The following is a 20,043-nucleotide window of genomic DNA, read 5'->3' as shown; positions in this document are numbered from 1 at the left end:
TGCCAAAATTATCACTGAGGTAGGCCTGTGCCGAGATGGCAACCCTATCTGGTCGAAATACAAATAAACTCCAAAAGAACTGTGGTAGAAAGTTTCGGTCTCTTACCTTTCTTCTAACATCCTACACGGCATCGTAAAGTGTGACTATGAGACTATATCATTACTATTCCAACGCACAAACAAAACAAAAAAAAACATGCCCGTATCTAGACACGCAGGAAGTTTCTTTATTCAGAGTATAGCGAGTTTACAAGCGGAAACCAGTTGTTGACCTTTAACTTATATCTATCAAAGTAACACCCATGAGGGTCAAAGGATATTTCAAACAGTCCAGACACTTGTCACACTGGCTTGTCAAAGAGATAAGAGCTATTCAGTGACTTTTTATTAATCACGCAAACATCGAAACCTCCAACATGTTTTCATTGGTTATCGGCTAAGGATAAATGATTATAATAAAAGAAACGTGAGCTCTTGGAGTATAGCATATATGTAAGGAAATCTGTCTTAACCCAGATCACAGGTGTGAAATATAATATTGTTGTTTTGTTTTTGTTGGGGTTTTTGTTGTTGTTGTTTTTGTGTGTTCTTGTGTTTTTTTTTGTTTGTTTTTTTTCTTGTTAAATACGTGTGAAATCATAGCTATGATATATCTAAATGCGGTGACAGTCCATAAACTTTCAAGTAGGCTAGGTAAACGTAATTGGGGATTTGAAGATGCGGTGACAGACCATAAACTTTCAAGTAAGCTAGGTAAGCGTAACTGGGGATTCGAAGTCCTCGTATAGGACAGATCTAAGAAACGGTTCAAGATACTTTGCTTTCAATATGTATTGGGCGCGTACAAGAGGCATGTGTTCAATCCCAGCATTGGGCAGGGAATTAGTTAATTCCTCCGCATTCATTCGTGGGACATTGGCGGAAATAATCGGACGAGCATCAGCTGATTTTGAAGATCATTTGTCATACACCTATATCGCGAGCAGATATCTACGTCGCGCGTGTGAAAGTTCGTAAATACCTTGCCAAAAGTGATTTATATACCGGGGAAAATTGTCTCATTGTTTGGATCACTGCGTGGGGTCCTTAAAAACGCGTCATGAAAAACGAGTCGATATTTCGTCTGCCTGCGAGGAGTTTAATCTGAGGATATGGATTCAATAACTAACTATCCATGCAGTTGACACACGTGTAGGTTTACTCACCACCTAATTTATTATTGGTCGACTAGTTTATCCGTGGATTAAGTGATTGGTTGCTGACCCAGTAACACCTTTGTTTTGAATTTATCTAAACATGCACTATTCGCTTTTCTTCTTTCAAATTTTTTATGGTGTCTTTCGTCGTGCTCAAGAATTTTTCGATTATATGACGGCTATCTGATTTATGGGTGGAGGAAACCAGAGTGCCCGAATTAAAAACCACCCACGTTTGGCAGGTACCATGTCTGGTAACTAAAGAGGTATGGTTCACTATAGTATAAACATGTGAAATGTATACAACGTAATGTAGTGGGTATTTCCAATAAACATATGTTTACTTTGTCTATTATATTTACATAGTAACTGTGACATGTTTAACACAAAGTCAAGTTCACCGCGCTATCTATGTTTCTTGAGAATATCCAGCATATATCGTTGTAAACGTTTCACATGTTAACTATAATAAAGACATCTTAAGTTATAGTTTTTTTATGAATTCGATGTTTGCGCGATTAATAAAAAGCCACTGAATAGCTCTTATCTCTTTTTTATGACATGTTTTTAGGTTTCGATGTTTGCGTGATAAATAAAAAGTCACTGTGTGAGCTTCTAAATCCGTAACAAAAATGTGACACAAAACACTTATTTTTACTGTTTTTAACGCATGGTCAATATGGCTGGAATAGGGCCTAAACACAGTAACACCTTAATCATTCGTTCGTTCAACCTGTTAATCTGTATCCATTAAGGCCATGGATATGCTGGCATGCGCAGCGTGGACAATATATCAGATTAACACATTATGATATCTAATATGGGCTGCTTCCAATGCAATGAACTCAAATCACCAAATATTTCTGAGAAAAAAGTGCTCATATGCCTACGTGTTGGCCTCTTTGCGTTTAACATTGTGGACACCAACTATGTCTGAAAAAGCTATAAAACACGAAAACAAAGTATAAACATGTATGCATAAAGAAATATGATATATACTAACTTTGTCCTATTATACCTGCCTTCCAACTCTCATTTCGTGCAGGAAGAGGTGGATTTGCATGAATTATCTTGTTTCTTGATCTTTGTACATGAGAATGATTTATGGCCTTCGATAAGTTCTCGCCTCATATGCTTACAATGCATGCAGACAATTAAAGTGACATGATAATGTAATTGTAATGTAATATGTCTGACACCACTGTATAGGTTTTCCGCCCTTGACTGGATGTGCGTGTAAGGTCAACAGCATGCCAAAATGAACAGATTTGATCAATGCACGGTTTGTATACCGAATTATGCGTGAGGCACTGCTTTTGTCCCTTTTTTTCACTTTCGTCTGACGGCTGGGTCATGTTATTCAATTTGTTTACAACCAAGCTATCTATGGACATCAAAAAGAAAAACTGTTTCGCTGGAACGCTTTTGCGTGAAAGTTGCCAAACATGATTCAACTGGTATAATGTCTGCACATATATGTTTTATATATACAGTGTTTGTGCAATGGGAGTCTTGCATTCTTGTCTGACCAAATAATTGAAACATAAAGATTTTATGCGTAATTTTGACTTTTAATGAGGTACAAATCGACTGCATGTAATTGTGCAATGGTAGTTTTTGCTCGAGTAATATTTCTTAAGTCAAATGCTCTTTCCTGAACGGGCACCTGTTAAAGGAGTAAACTTGGCATTTACAGCATTTCATTAACCGACGGTTCAAGAGCTAGCTCCACAACTAAAATCTTCAGTTATCTTTTTCTTTACATACCAACAATATACGGAACCTGTTCAGAGAGTTGTCTGGGCTGCCATTTAAGCCAATAGCTTGACAACAGCGTTATTCTGTATACACCGGTACCACTCTATACCACAAACTAGTAACTTGTACCTACTTCAGACAGTTGGGGGAGGGAAATGGAGATTGGTAGTGTAAACGTAATGTAAAACTTTTCTGAAGAAATGTATTTGAATAAAATGTGCTGAACAATTCGAGCTCCAAAATACAACCGTCTTCAAGAGCCACCGACATTGAAACAGACAACATTTGCAGGTTTATTGGCTTTAAAAAGACGGCAAATTGAACACCCTTACTTCTTAATCAAGTCTTAGTGTATAAATATAAGTTACCGGTATGTAATGTTTTCAAATTGACCATGTATAAGCCCCGTGAGGTGACATGTTACGAGTATGGGCCTACCATGGAAGACAACCATTCCCTCGATCTATAACCCACTACAAGAAGCCCGTTCAAGGTTTAATTTTCATCAGATAACTTTCTTTTGGTATTCTAAAAAAATTTTATCAGTTTTATGATGTTCATGATGTCATTTGTTCCAATAAAAGTCTCCCAATCACTGCGTGGCCGAGGGGCTAGCACAACAGCACGCCGCAATGACCCAGGAGCCTCTCGCCAATGCGGTCGCTGTGAGTACAAGTCCAGCTCAAGCTGGCTTCCTCTCCAGTCGTATCACCATAATGCTGGCCGTCATCGCATAAGTGAAATATTTTTGAGTACGTCGTAAAACACCAATCAAATAAATAAATAAAGTTGCAGAGGTGCCGTTGTGGTTCCCTGGTTCCTCTGTGTCCTGCCCCCCCCCCCCCCACCTCGTAAAACACCAATCAAATAAATAAATATAATTGCAGAGGTGCAGATGTGGTTCCCTGGTTCCTCTGTGTACTGCCCCCCCCCCCCCCCCCCCCCCCACGACACGACAGGTTGTGAGACTGGAGAGGTGCAGTGATACTCCTTCCTGTTTCATCCACGCATTAACATGACACGACAGGGTGTGCGACTGGAGAGGTGCAGATATTCCTCCCTGTTTCATCCACGCATTAACATGACTCGACAGGGTGTGCGACTGGGGAGGTGCAGCGATATTCCTTCCTGTTTTCTCCACGCATTAACATGACACGACAGGGTATACAACTGGTGAACAGCAGTGATGTTCCCCTAGTCTGTGCTCTGTTTTCTCAACGCATTAACATGACACGACAAAGTTTACAGTTGGCGAGGTGCAGTACTGTTACCCATGTTGTGCTCTGTTTCCTCCACCTATCAACAGGACACGACAGAGTATACAGCTAGCGAGGCGCAGTGGTGTTACCCACGTTGTGCTCTGTTTCCTCCACGTATCAACATGACATGAAAGGGTTTATGGCTGACGAGGTGCAGAGGTGTTCTCCGGGCTATGCCCTGTTTCCTCCACACATTAACATGACACAGCAGGGTCTACCGCTGGCGAGGTGCAGTGGGTGTTCCCTGGCTGTACTCTTTTTCCTCAACGCACCAACATGACACGGCAGGATCTACGGCTGGCGAGGTGCAGTGGGGAGCGTCCGTGGATCAGCTGGTTAGCGCGCTAGCGCAGGGTAATAGCCCTGAGACCTCTCACCAATGCGGTCGCTGTTAGTTCAAGTCCAGCTCATGCTGACTTCCTCTCTGACCGTAAATGGAAGGTTTCCACCAACCTGCAGATGGTCGTGGGTTTCCCACGGGCTCTGCCGGTTTCCTCCCACTACGATGCTGGCCGCCGTCGTATTAGTGAAATATTCGTGAGTACGGCGTAAAACACATCAATCAAATAAATAAATAATGTGAGGTAGTGTTTCCTGGGGTATGCCCAGTCTCCTCTACGCATTAACATGACAAAATTCATGTACAATTCGGCATAAAACAATACCCAACTTAACGTATATAATAAATAAATTCTGACCCACACTACCTATACAAGCAGTTGTATATCCCTTGGCCCACTGTGATATTAGAACGTACCTGTATATAACCAGTCGTTTCTTCCCTTCAATTCGTTCATTTGATTCTGTCACTGACTTAGCCTCATAGCCACCACGAACATGTCTATAACACTGCAGTCTCGGACTACTGGGCTAAATGGGCTGAAGACAACCCTTTCTAACCACCATGTCTGCTCTCTAAAGTATTTATTTGCCTTAACAGACGACGGCGTTTATGTATGTGATCTGAAATAGAAGTATACCAGGTTGTATAGAAAGCAGATAGATTTGGCCTTCCTACAGTTTACCGCTTGTAAGGAAGGAAGCTGTATGACAAGCGGACGTATGGCAAAAACAAAGTTCCTATTTACATTCCGTGTCCACGGACATGCATTTAATACTTACAGATGTTTCGGTACGCTGTGTTATTGTTTTTAACCTTAGCAAAACCATGTGGGTTTTAGCAATTAAGTCACTCGCAACGCTGTGTAAAAGTACTCGGATTTCTGTAGGCTTAGTCTTACAATATACAGGTATATATGTGTCATTTATATACAGTGTGACTTTATCTTTTGCATCTCCATCTACGCGCCTTTTGTTGATCGACATAACTTCATGACTTATAAGAATACTTTTGAAATTTGAACTGTATGAGAACCAAAATGAGTTTGACAATCTGCATCAATGGCGACAGCTAGGGGTTGCGCATATAGGCCTATAACTGAAAAAATTCATTCGCTAAGGTTTTGCTCTTCTTTTGGCCTATCTCGTCCCGATTTCGTTATTATGGGCGGGCAAATTTGATTAAATAACGGATTAACGGCTGGTATAAGTGAATAAATGTGTGCCGCGAAACTTCCGGAACTTTATCCCTTACCTACGGTACCTGAATTTAAAGGACTATTTGGGTGCTGGATTAAAGTACATAACTCAAAACATAGGCACGTGGTATTTTAGATTTTCACATCACGTTAGAAATTAAATTTGAATATTAAAAAGTTTAAGACAGATACAATTTTAATGTTTGTAGATAATTCTTTTAAAAAGACAACAGATTTATTAACGTCTAATTAAGATATACATACGCTGAGCTATATGAAATGAAAAGTGACAAACCTTTAACAGGAACATGTAGACCTGTACATGATTCCATGCTGACCCTTCTTTGGGGTGTGCATAGGTCACGTGTATTGACTTTCATAGTTCATCTTAAAAGGCCTTCTTACGCAGACATCAGAACCGAATTTGATAACACGCATTGTACATGCCCACACCTTCCTACCGGCACAAGAAAGTTAACCAGATCTGAAACAGAGGCGATAACTCCTTTAAACATAATCGGGACCTCCGTGGTTCAGTTGGTTAGCGCTCTAGCGCAGCGTAATGACTTAGGACCCTCTCACCAGTGCCATCGGAGTGAGTTCAGGTCAGCTCATGCTGACTTCCTCTCTGGCCTCAAGTGGGAAGGTCTGCCCGGATCCTGCAGACGGTCGTGGGTTTCCTCCAAGGCTCTGCCCGATTTCCTCCCACCATAATGCTGGCTGCCATCGTATAAGTGAAATATTCTCGAGTACGGCCTAAAACACCAAATAAATAAATAAAATTAAGTATGATCAGGAACGTGAAATGCATTCTTTTGATACTTCCTAATAAAGTTAATAATTCATTCTGAATATACTATGTAAAACACGAGAAATAGACGCACTTTTTGATAATGTGACATACCGGTACATAATGAAAAGATTAGCTTTTCATTATTGTAAGGCTTGCAAATGTAAAATCGCGGTCGAGAGCCGAATGCAATGTTGTTGTTTTCTGATTTTTCCTTTTCATTTTTCCATTATTATTATTATTAATTTTATAAAATTGCTTTGCCAGAATTTAGAAGCCTATCCGTTTTTTTGTTTTTGTTTTCTGTTTTGTTTTTTTTTAGTCAAACATAACAAATTAAAAACACTTGATTCTTTTCTTGAGACAGTAAATACACGTAACTGAGAACACCAGCTTGCAACATGTACCAGTATATTGTTGTAGTGTCATACCTGTGATCATGTGACCTTATTATCATATGACCAAGCTGGAACGTAACAAATGTTTTTGATGGCACACCACAATGCGAGCAACCAATCATGTAGCTTGTAACAAATCGCGCGACCACTGGAAGCCATATTGGAATCAGAAGGCCGATCTGTCGAAATCAACTGACGAAGTATTCAAAACATTGGTGGAAAAGCGGTCGTATCTCAGCTGTTTCTTCTAAAAACAGCATTATGGACAGGTCAATACGATACGAAGTGGTAAGGCTGTGTAAATATTTCATTCTAACAGTTTTACTTGTCTCAAAACCCGATTAAGGCTGTATGAAGTGAAACCGATCAAGACCAAGTTGTCTGTCACAGTGTGTCAGTTGTGTGTTGTCAACTTTTAGCTTTAGCTTTATACCGTCAGTCAACAGTGGAATTTAGTGGTTTTATTCAATCTGCACATTATTCGCTTTCAAATGTGCTCATGCCACTCCAAAGATTCAATTGCATGTAGATTAGAGCGTGTAATGTTATCGGTTTTCGCCATTTTCGTCGAAGACACATCGGTCAAGTAGGGCTTGAGCATGTAAAGGCATATGTCAGTTATGACTTGAGTAGTAGAGTTGTGATTTTATGATCAAAATACCATGGTCTGTCCCCAGAAAAGGTAATAACAAACTAAAACCAATGCAGAGTACACATGTGTTTTTATTTATTTTTTTTATTTATTTTTTCTATTAATTTCTCTAATATATTTATTTATTTATTGATATTAAATGTAAAGTTAAATTTTCTCATCAACAAGACAATATCTAGGAAATCCTGACTGAGCAGATGTTAGCTAGCTGCATGATCGGTCTGTCTGTCTGTCTGTCTGTTATTTTTCATACTTATAGCCTATATTAATATTGGGGTCAGTAAACTTTTTGACATCCTATCTTATAAAATGCAGTCAGTCTTGTTCACCAAATCAAGCGATCCACTGTTGTTCGTCGATCATAGGCCGGCAGTGTAAAGTTTGATGACGTAACGCCACAAACCATGTGGCAGTTTAAAAATTTGAACAAATAGTATACACCTAAGTTTGTGTTTGCCTCTGTGGCCAAAATAATATTACCTGGCTTCAGTTTGAAACATATTGCATTCATTTACCCAGTAAATCATTTAATCATCAAGGGGCCTCCATGGCTCCATTGATTAGCGTGCTTGTGCAGCGTAATGACCCAGGAGCCTCTCACCAATGCGGTCACTGTGAGTTCAAGTCCAGCTCATGCTGGCTTCCCCTCCGGCTGTAAATGGGAAGGTTTCCCCTGGGCTCATCCTGGTTTCCTCCCACCATAATGCTGGCTGCTGTTGTATAAGTGAAATATTCTTGAGTACAGCATAAAGCACCTGCCAAATAGACAAATAAATAAATTTAATCATCAGGTGTCATTGTCTTTGTGTCAGTTTAAAACTGAAACTATCTAAAAATTATCTCCCAAGTGGACAAGCCTGTTCAAAAAAAAAAAAAAAAAATGAAAAGGTCTTCACTTAAAACTTTATCATGTGTAACTGTTTTCTGGTAGAGTGACAAAGAGTCACACAGACCGAAACTGCTTGGTGGGTTAGCCAGAAATGTGAAAGAGGGTTTCCAAACCTCCCTTTCTGAGGCAAATTTGTTATTGCAGGGTGTCCAGATTTCATTTTCTCTTATCTCTCCCATGTTAAGAATGCTGGAAAGGGTGTCCATATACTACCAGTTTTCTATTGCACAAGAACGGGTTGGCTGGCTAACCTTATGATACTGGTACAGAATATAGCATAACTTATTAATATGCACCTCAAGCATTCAGTAGCATCAGCAGTATTTGAAATTATAGTTACTACATGTCGTTTTTTAATATTAGACTCGTCTAGAGTCATGTCAGGTGTTTCCATTAACCGGACGTGAAATGGCCACTCTCTAGCAGTCAGTCAAACATGATGAATTTGCACGTGATTTTTCATGCATGTATGGACATTTTGGCATTAGGCCAGTCACACTGGATTTCTGGTTTGCCATCACTGCCCACACATCATTTTACCCCCCATTTCACCACTCGTTTCATTTTTTGCCTCATATTGTCACAAAAGGTGAGATTATCATTGAATGAATGAATGATTATGGCTTAATGTCACATCGGCAATATTTCAGCCACATCGTTGCCATAGATTATCATTGAAGAAAACTGAAGTAATAATTTTGAGAAAATAAAATTGTTCTGCCGCCTATGCCAATTTTCCAAAATATTTTGATGTGAAACAAGGAATCAAGTTTCATTTGGGTTTATCTATAAACGGGAAACATTGAGTTTTTGCCTTGTGCAGAACAATGTTCTGGTGAAATCATGGGCAGTGGTTTGAATGCAGGAACAAACCTCATACATGTACATACATAGTTAGTGTCTGCCAAGTGTGGTAGAGCAGTATGGAGAAAAGCAGTTGCAACCTCAAACTTCAGAGGCCACTATTCACAACTGGGTGCTAATTTGACAACAGGTGCTTTTATATTTTGATATCATGCATCACTCATATCATGATAGCATTGCATAACCAGCTACAGACTGTAGATTGTCCACTGAGGAAAGTTTTGTTAAATGATTATTTATCAGTGCAAAGAATTAATATTAGATATCATGTGGAGATTTTTATTTGTGAAGTTTCATGTTTCATGTGGCTGCTGTTGTGGGTGTTTCAGCTGCAGGGAGAAGAGGCCCAGGTGCCAGCAGAACCTGTCCAGCTGGCCCTAGTAGTGCCCCCTCCCACATACCAGGAAGCCACAGTGGGCGAGGACCAGGGGGCAATCAGCACAGCAGCAACTACAGGTAGGTCAGCTGGTGAAGTTGTAGTGAGATACCACTGTGAAGAACAGCAGATTCATTATGCTTTGTGACTTTTTTGCTGAAATAATATAGGGACAGTTGGGACGCCGTAGCATAAGAACAGTTATTTCATCCTTTGGAATTACCCTTGACATTTAAAAAATAGCATTACATTATAGTGGCAATAGCTAAGATTTTTTGGCAAAAAATTTTGTTAATCAAATGAAATTTTCTGTATTGAACAAAAATAGTTCAGATTGTAGCCTTTCAGTAAATATCAGACTCGTACATGTACTATTTATACTGTTAAAATTATCCTGAAATTTGACAGTTATAGTGCGACCCCCTTTTATAAATTTTACCGATTTCACAAAGTGGAATTTGCACATGAGGCTGACATTTTGTGAAAAGTAATCATTGGCACTATTCTGAAATAATAATAAACTTCAGTTGGATTTAAGCTTAATGATTTTCTGTCAAATATCTCCAGAATGGCCTCAGGAGAATCTGATTGCACAGGATTTGTATAACAGCCCAATTCCTGGCCATGAGGAAATAGCTGACGAGCAGTTTCTACTTGCCTTCTGCCAGACAGGCAGATTAATCAAACACCTTAATACACTGGTATACAAATAAACTCATGCTGGCTTCCTCTCCGGCCGTACATGGGAAGGTCTGGCAGCAACCTGCGGATGGTCATGGGTTTCCACCTGGCTCTGCCCGGTTTCCTCCCAGTATAATGCTGGCCACTGTGGTATAAGTGAAATATTCTTGAGAATGGCGTAAAACACCAATCAAAATAAAATAAAATAAACAAATGAACTTTTTTTACGGTTAGGAATTTGACTGGAGGCGAGACCTCAACAGGATGTCAACAGACGAAAGGTTACTCGCCTCACCCGGCCAGCACTAACGACATGTATAATGTAAAATCATATTGCTCCTACGTGTTTTTTGTCTGCATTGCTATATGTTCTTATCTTGCCAGAAACTAATATGTACCATTCAGTATTGGGAACATTTGTGTAGTATAGCAGGCTTCATCTTTAGGATTCACTGGCTGATACTTCTTTAGGATGGCTTAAACCCAAAGGGCATAGATAAGTGTTTTCAGTGCATTGATTCAGTCAGGGACATCATCAGTACTTACTTATATTAGTGGTAATATACATGCATTTATGAATGTAACTATAAAACAAGCTGATTGGCATTCTGATAGATTACTAGAGTAGCAACTCTGTACTCTGCACACTCATCTAATGGGTTAGCAACTCCATGGTCTGCACACTCAGCTAATGGGTTAGCAACTCCATGGTCTGCACACTCAGCTAATGGGTTAGCAACTCCATGCTCTGCACACTCAGCTAATGGGTTAGCAACTCCATGCTCTGCACACTCAGCTAATGGGTTAGCAACTCCATGCTCTGCGCACTCAGCTAATGGGTTAGCAACTCCATACTCTGCACACTCAGCTAATGGGTTAGCAACTTCATGGTCTGCACACTCAGCTAATGGGTTAGCAACTCCATACTCTGCACACTCAGCTAATGGGTTAGCAACTCCATACTCTGCACACTCAGCTAATGGGTTAGCAACTCCATACTCTGCACACTCAGCTAATGGGTTAGCAACTCCATACTCTGCACACTCAGCTAATGGGTTAGCAACTCCATGGTCTGCACACTCAGCTAATGGGTTAGAAACTCCATGCTCTGCACCCTCAGGTTATGGATTGGTCTGATCAATGGTTGTCAGTAATCTGCATTGCCAGAGCAGTCACAGTCAGGTGACATTTATTTGCGCACTTGTGCATATTTTTGTCCAAAGAGGAGGAGTGTAAATTGATCATTTGCGGTGTGTAGCGTTAATCAAAGTGTAAAATTGTCTGACATGACCTTTGGAAAACTGCCAGGCACACTGTATTGTTTTTGCTTTTTTTAGACAGAGCTACAAGTTTGCATCAACAGTGTAGATTATGGCAGGTGTGTCTACAAGAAAACTTTGGCCTGTGTTATCACATGATACAGGTCTGGCCTGTGAAACATCTATGTTATCTGAACAGACATCTGAGGAGGGTTTATCTAAACAATTGCAGTTGAAAATGGCTGTGTCATCCATACTGTATTATTCTTTTGTACATATAGGTCATCATTTAATGTTTTATGAGTGCCGTCAGTAACACAATGCTATGCGAGTTCTTAGGTTAGTACTACAGTGACACTGACATACATATGCGAAGTTTAGTGTAAATTCAATCCTAAGATGACTTTACATGGGGGTCATATCTTGTTTAATTCCATAAAAAGCCGTTGCTAGAGATGGGTCGTGTTTTTCAAAACTCTGTGCTGTGACTACATGTATCTGAGAGATGAGTCAATTTGCCAGATATGCACATGTAGTTCACATGTTGGTGTTTCATGTGCTAAAACTGTGATCATCAAAAGGCAGAATGCTTGCACTGTCTATCTGCATGTGCTGTGATAAGACTCAAAGCTGTAAAAGCCCAGTAGAAATCTGTGAAGCAATTTGCCAATGTCAAAACATGGCTGAAACCTGTTCAAATACATAAAAGCACGATATTGTCAAATATAAGTAATAAATAGAATATTGCACAGTGGAGGTTTAATGTCATAAATATTTTTCTTGTGAAAGGTATAAACGATACATGCTGTGTGTCTCGTGGGTTATCATTTTGTCCTCTCACTCAAAACAGATGGGACTGACAAAACAGTGCCTTATCCATGTTGCTGCTGTACATAGATGACCTTACACAATACGTATATATAGTATTGCAAATATATCGATGATCAGTAATGTCAGTTTGAAAGATATGAACGATATTATTCAGGCCACATTTGTGTAGGTGCAAATTTTTCTTAGGTGTAGGGTGTCCTGGGCGTGGAGGACCACCTTAGCGCCCCCAATTTGACCTCTCCATCCAACAAAGTTGCTTTGACAGCTATCATTATTGACGTCACCACAGTATGTGACGTGTACTTAATTTTTTTGTAGAGAAATAATACTAAACGGTTCACTAGATGCTGAGGTTTAAGATATTAATCTTCTCTCCTGTACATAAATTCCGAACCATGCACACTGCCATGTTCCCAGCGGCATTTGATATTGAGAATGCTGAGGATACGATCAGCAGTTCAACTATCATAATTTGGATTTGTTCTAGGATTTTTTCTATAGTTAGCCACCGTCCTGGTTTGCCTGGTGTGGTGCACTCTAGAACACGTGACGTCACACATCGCTGATACATAGCCACAAATGAAGCTGTACTTTCAAACACTCTTAACGTCATCCAGCATAATTGCCTTACTCCGAGTTTTAGCTGCCTGACTCAACATCACATACGCAATGTTATCACATCACATCAGAAACATTTTACAGAAACTCCCAAAGACTTTTTTTTTTTTGAGGATTCTTCAGTCGTAGGAATTAAATATTGTTGTTCAGAGTAAACCCTGTTGAACCTTGTTTCTCTTCTATAGGTTTTCCCCTCTTCATTTTAATGTTTTTTCCCAATTTCTGTTTGTACTGGAGTAATTGTGGCTCTTTATAGGATTTGTGAAACATTCATACCTATTGTCACTTTTATCATAATAAAAAATAAGAGACAGTGTGCCAAATCAATTTTTTTTTCTTTTTTTCAGTAATTCATTTCTGTATTATTAGCTAAAATGATTATTTCATAGTTACATTTCATAAACCAGAGTTCTTTCATAGCAAATTATGACATCTAACATATTTGTCAATTAAAAGTTCACCATGATGTGGCTGAAATATTGCCAATGTTGTGTTCAGTCATTTATCTGGAAATAACAAACATTTACAGTGCCTTTTTATAGATGAAAGCAATGGTCAGTTTGTATTTGCATTGTTGTAGGCCTGACCTACCCTGTATACAACACCAACCTCCCATCATACAAAGTGGCCACAGAGCTGCCATCCTATGAAGAGGCAGAGAGAAGTAAGGAACAGGAGAGCCGCGAGCAAGGGGAGAGAACTGGAGACGTGGAGAGACAGGTATGGATCACATGAACTGATACCACATTGATTTATCAACATTCTTACACTTCTAACGCAAACTTCGGAATTGGCATGTTTAGTATCAGTGTAATAAAGGAATTCTGTAGATGAATCTAATTGTAAAGAAGGAATCTCTGTATGTAAACATATTTGTTTTTTCAATTTTCTCTTCAACTCTTCAACCAGTCAACTTTTAGCTATAGCTTACAACACAAGGATGGTCATTGCAAAGCATTAAAAATTTGTTTTTGAATTAGGCATTGATGATGTCTCAGACTGGCACTGCACGAGTAGTGATAAGTTGAAAATCCCTAAGTATAGTATAAAGTATTTGTAATAGGGCATGCTATATAAATGCAGTGTTTAGCATTTTGATTTATGTAATGATATTAATTATTAAATATTAGTCCAATATTAAGAAAAACTAATCCAAAATATGAGCTGTAAATTAACACATTGCCTCACTAGTGACCAACAAGCTAATGCAGTGCAATAACGAAGGAGCCTCTTGCGAATGTGTACGTGGGAAAGTCTGTTGTGGGGTCTGTCAGGAACCTCTGGATGGTCTTGGGTTTCCTTTGGGCTCTGCCCAGTTTCCTACCACCATAATGTTGGCGACCGGCCCGGATAGCACAGTTGGTAGAGCGTCCGCTTCGGGACCGGTAGATCCAGGATCAATCCTTGGTCGAGTCACACCTAAGACTTTAAAATAGGAAGTTGTAACTTCCTCGCTTGGCGTTCAGCATGAAGGGGATAGTGCAACGACTGGTTGACCCGTATCAGTATAATGGCTCGGGCGGGGCAGCTTACTTGCCTTCGGTAAGTCGTCTCAGTGATGCAGCACTAAATAAAAGAGCGGTGGAAATCCGTCCTGCAACAAGAAGGCACATTACACGTGCATGCACCCTAATGATTCCTTCGTCGTCATATGACTGAAAAATTGTTGAGTACGACGTTAAACCCCAAGCACTCACTCACCCATAATGTTGGCAGTCATTGTGTCTTGAAGTGAAATAACAATCAAATAAATAAATAAACAGTGCGTGTTATACATGTACTAGAACTTGTTTGTGTAAAACATTCGTCATCTTTCCTCTCTTACCGTTCTCTTGAAGCATGAGAACTTTCCAGCTGACTATAAAACAATCTGTAAAATGCTCTGTTTGATTCAGGATTCTGATGTCATCACAGGAATGACAGTGGGAACTGATGGACTGTTTCTTTGTACTTTTGTCAGTAAGTCTGGTTTTGCCTTACCCACTGCTGTATATATTATAGTGTTCTACCTGTCCCTCATGCTCACGTCCTGATTTTCACTTTTTCCTTCATTGATTTCAGGGGCCCTTTAAACCCTCAAAACACCGTTAATTTTTGGAAAAGCTCTTCAAATCTTCAAAAGTCCTTTCAAGAGTTTATTTTGATAGAAGACGTTTAAATTGTTGTGGTTTTCCATTGTTAAAAAATTTACATCGCATTATGTTTGGGATGAACTGATAAATAAGGTACTAAATAGTGCTCCCTATTCATGAGTCTCCACATGAAGGTTTGTATATAAAATGGTTCTTGAAAGTGCTGGAAAATGTCACCTTTAATGAGTAGAAATGCTTTGATTAGAGAGGAAATAAACTACAGTGTGAAAATTAGGGATTTCTTCACCCATCAACATTACGCTTGTTTTATAAGTTAAATGGTTTAAAGTATGGCATTAAATATCGATCTGAGCCTACTTCGCCTATATCACTGACAGTAAAAATTCATAATTGTCTGTGATATAGTTGACTACTAACTGTGTAAATCTATCTGTTTCAGTTTCATTCCTGTTCAACTGGATAGGTTTTCTAGTGTCTCTCTGTATCAGTAACACAGTGGCTGGCAGATGTGGGGCGATATCTGGACTTGGTCTTTCTATAGTCAAGTGGGCCGCTATTGTCAAGGTAGATAACTCTGTCAGTTATGAAGCCTAAAGAGTTGTCCCCGCTAGATTAAATATGATTGTTATGATAATACTTCGATCATGTGACCAGATTATATTGACTATTGGCTTCACATTATGAATTCTGGAACCATATTTAATTGTATAGTGGAATTTTATGCATGGTAAAAAAGGCATGTTGAATATTGGAAATTGGAGAGAACTTTTCAGAAGTACATTTCATACCAATACTAGCTTTGAAAAAGTTCACTGTTGAGTGAAAATTGATTGATATAGCTTTTCTGGATTAACTTGTAAATTACCAGATAAGACGGTTTATATTTGTGGTGCTGCTGTGTTACAGCACAACAACTGGATGAACCACTATGTGGCTGCTGGGGACACATGGGTGTGCTGGGCTCTTATTGTCTGTGGTAAGTAACTCAGAGAAAACACTCCCATCTGTTTATTCAGACACAGGTGTGTGGGCCCCCCAAAAAGTGGATTGCAACATCACAGGTGTTCAGTAAGATTTTTGTAAACCGCTCATTATGTCACATAAATATGCGTGAAGCCACCGTAGTGACCAAGTTACATGCATATAAAGCTGTAAAATGCATAGGTTGAAAAATAATAAACTAACTTTACCTGTCACATTTGATTAATGCTGCAAATTTGGTGCTGGTCTTTTTTTTAAGAGGTTTTGTCATGAAAGCAAAGAAATCTCTAAAATGAAGTACAGAATTGCTGTTTAGGAAAAATGGTGCCTTTGTGCTTGTTGGGGGTTCAAGCCATTCAGGCTTGAATCCCTCTTGTATCTGTTCGAATTATGGCACTGTTAGGTCTAATGCAAATAAATTTCTATTTTAATAGCAGTTGCACAAAGGCTAGGTACATTCAGGGTGTTATTGTGTTTTTTCTCACTTTAAAATTGTACAAGCTCGCCATTGGGTGAAAATGCCATGTGACCTCAAATTTCGTTTTTTGCTAATAATTTCTACACTTCAGATGATGTCCGGCAAATAGTCCTATCTGATGCAGTTTTTCTGCCATATTTATTTGTCACGTGACAGAAAACTGTAACAGCTGTAAAGCTGAAAATCGCTGAGTGCAAAGCACTATATATGTACTCTGTATGCTGAAAATTGTTGAGCTTTGTTAAAAAAACGAGGGGATATGCACGCCTTCAAATATTACCCAAATGTCAATTTACTCCGTTTGGCACATCTACATACGTATGATACACAGTGTACTTACAATGCACTAATTTCTACGAAGAATGTAGGCTTTATGGTTAAGTTAGTTATGTATCTATGCATGGATGCCATAAACGTAACCAGAAGTGACACTGCATAGGCCAGTAATTTTGGCTTGAACCCCGGCATGGCTGTTTTATCAGCTATATTTTTTTACTTCAGATCTTTTAATGAAAGGTCCATCTGTATTCATAGATGTTAATATATATATATATGTATATACATTTTGAATAATGAAATCTAACACTGTGTGTTGTGTGACAAAAATATGAGTCGTATGATGGTCACAAAAAGCCGCCATAGAATCAAGCTACAGACGCATTTCGTTAAGTTGAAATAATTCTAAAAAAGATCAATCAAACTACATTTCTGGTCAGTATTTGATGCTTTTTCATCTGATCATCTGATATATACTTTATGTTACTGTTTTCTTTGCATTTAAAGTAAGACATGGCCAGGTTATGTGTAAGATTTATTTTGCTTATGTTCAGTAGTACTTTCTTCGTTATTTTGCCTTGCTCTGATATCAACAACACTTCTACTTGCAGGCTTTGCGTTTTTCTTCCGTGGTTGCGTCCAGTATATCCGAGTGAAGTATGAGTGGCAGAGACTAACAGGCCAGCTGAGACGTTACTACCTGCTCAACTGATTAACTTTGTGCAACTTAGAATCTTCAGGTTCTACACACACAGACATGTTGGACAAGAAAAAACATGAAATCAAGGTGGAGAACGTCACACGTTCTTTACTGGGAAAGACTTTACTAGGAAACTTTACAAACTTTATTGGGAAATTTTTCTAAATGTATCATTTAGGTTTTTTACCCGGAAAATGGGAGAAAATATTTATTTACAGTTTGATTGAAACTGTAAAGAATCAATGAGATATATTTGAACAGTGCGTATATTGATCACATTATACCTGCGCCATTCGTGTGATTTTTTTTTTGGACAAACTTTTTCACCTGTGTCTAGCATTAATGTAACATGACTACAACTTGACAGTTCGAGTTTTGCACCCCTTCACTTACTTTTCAGATTATATAGATATTGATTGTTTTTCAGTGGTCAGAAAATCGTGTTGTATAGCACCCAATAATGTTAGTATTCAAGTAAAATTATACTTATGTACGTGGAGCTTTGTAGGTTTAGAGTCCATTGGGTTTAGGAGGGTTTAAAAGGAAACTTGTACTAATGAATTAAAAGAGGTGCGGTCAGTTGACTATTGAAAATACCCGCTAAAAATTTTCACCTGATGTGTTCTATTTATGATTGAACTGGTTTGCATGCATTTATGAGATAAAATTGTCTTTGCTGACAATTTCTTTACAGAATATTTAACTGTTGCTTGTGAGATATGCTTCCTGGCGTTTTAAGGACCCTTTAGTGTTTCTTTCTCATATCATGTACATTTTAACATCACTGTTACCAATTTCGTGTTGTTTTGTTTTTTTAATATAGGAGCGGTGGAATTATTTCTGAAAAGCAGGGAGTATGTGGCTCCGTATAAAATTATGTAATGGTCCATGCCTATGAAAAATGACTGCCTTTACTACTCTCAATCATACACGATTCACTATCACACATAGTTATTAATATAGTGGGAATTTTTCTGGATAGTTATCAAAACTCATTATAATCCAAGAGTCAAAGAATGCTGTATAATATAATATTATCCCAAGAAAAGAGAGAATCCCCAACTATGCTTACGTAAATGAATATCAAACTTAAATCATTTGTCCAGCAACTTTCCAGCACATTGTTTTTGTTGTTTTTATTCATAGTATGCCATTACCAAAATTCAAAATATCGTGGTGAGAAACACACGTCACATGGAGTAAACATTGTGTCTAGCTTGAACAGCTCATGAGTTCTGTTTGCATGATATGAACGGTCTTGATTGTATGTTGTGACCAAAGGATGCGAGTACAGTGTGGTGATTATTACATTGTATAATATGATGTATTGATGCCAATACATGTAATTATTGTAAAGTTTCTTGCTCTGACTTGTGTGAAAAAACCAAAGAGCACAATCATGCCACTTTCTGGCACTTTCTGGGGTTTAGTATTAGAACTGAGCATTTCATCGCTTAAAGTTATTCCCTACTATACCTGTAATTTCATGTTTTCCTAATTTATTTGTCATGCTTTAAGTATAGATTTAAGAGGACTCGCATATACAGTGCATTTCAGATATTTGTCAATATACTGTGCAGAAATTGTGAATTATGTGTTGTAAAATTTATTAGTGTGAAGTCATCCTAGTCCAAACATTGACAGGCACTGCACTGTAAGGAAAACGCTTTGTTTTTTTTTTAATTTTGTCCCAGAGCATGAAGCATATACAACTGATACTGTCTGTGATCGATACTCCATGCTTTTCTTCTCTGAGCGGACGGCATCAACTGTTGATTATTCTTGTTATTGTATTGTTATACTCAAACACATTGTGGGTTATTATTTGGAGTGTCAGAATACATTGCACCAGGCATGTTCAGTTTGTCATACCTTGTGAATGATGCCAATAAACTCAAATATCCCAATTATCAGCTAGTGTTTATAGGATCGTGGATTTTGTTAGTTAAATATTGAGTCAAGCTCTCTGACTTGTAAAACTTTTGCAGTTGTATGTAAAATTCTACGCATGTGCTGTGATGTGTTAATATAGAAGGTATTGGTTTGCGTGCCAGTGCAGCACAATGACCCAGAAGCCTCTCACCATTGCCATCGCCGTGAATTCAACTACAGCTTATGTCGGCTTCCTCTCTGCGGATGATCGTGTTTTTTTTCCTGGGATTTGCATGGTTTTCTCCCACCATGATGCTAACCGTTGCATGTAAGTGAAATATTTCGAAGTACGACGTAAAACACCAATCAAATAATTTACACAGAATGCCTAATTGAAACCACAAGGCAATGGTAGTATGAATTTTGCTTACATGAGGCTTGGAAGCCAGCTGATAACTGCCGTTAAAATATGCCCATGTTATATTATGGACACAATCTTTAAAACGCTTCGCTTCATTTCGAATCTTCTCGGTA

General features: G+C 38.7%; 1 protein-coding gene across 1 annotated transcript; it reads left to right on the top strand.

The window, feature by feature from the left end:
• The first annotated feature begins 7,101 nt into the window (after nt 1-7,101).
• LOC135472777 (NEDD4 family-interacting protein 1-like) lies at nt 7,102-19,093 on the top strand. Its single transcript, XM_064752444.1, has 7 exons — nt 7,102-7,227; nt 9,674-9,800; nt 13,690-13,829; nt 15,005-15,068; nt 15,642-15,766; nt 16,109-16,178; nt 17,549-19,093. Exons 1-7 carry the CDS (start codon nt 7,201-7,203, stop codon nt 17,647-17,649), a joined length of 654 nt encoding a protein of 217 aa, XP_064608514.1. The 5' UTR covers nt 7,102-7,200; the 3' UTR covers nt 17,650-19,093.
• The last annotated feature ends 950 nt before the right edge of the window (nt 19,094-20,043 follow it).

Source organism: Liolophura sinensis, chromosome 8 (genome assembly GCF_032854445.1).
Source record: "Liolophura sinensis isolate JHLJ2023 chromosome 8, CUHK_Ljap_v2, whole genome shotgun sequence".
Classification (NCBI taxonomy): Eukaryota; Metazoa; Mollusca; class Polyplacophora; order Chitonida; family Chitonidae; genus Liolophura; species Liolophura sinensis.
The sequence above is the reverse complement of the archived record's forward strand: the minus strand, read 5'-3'. Positions and strand labels throughout refer to the sequence as shown.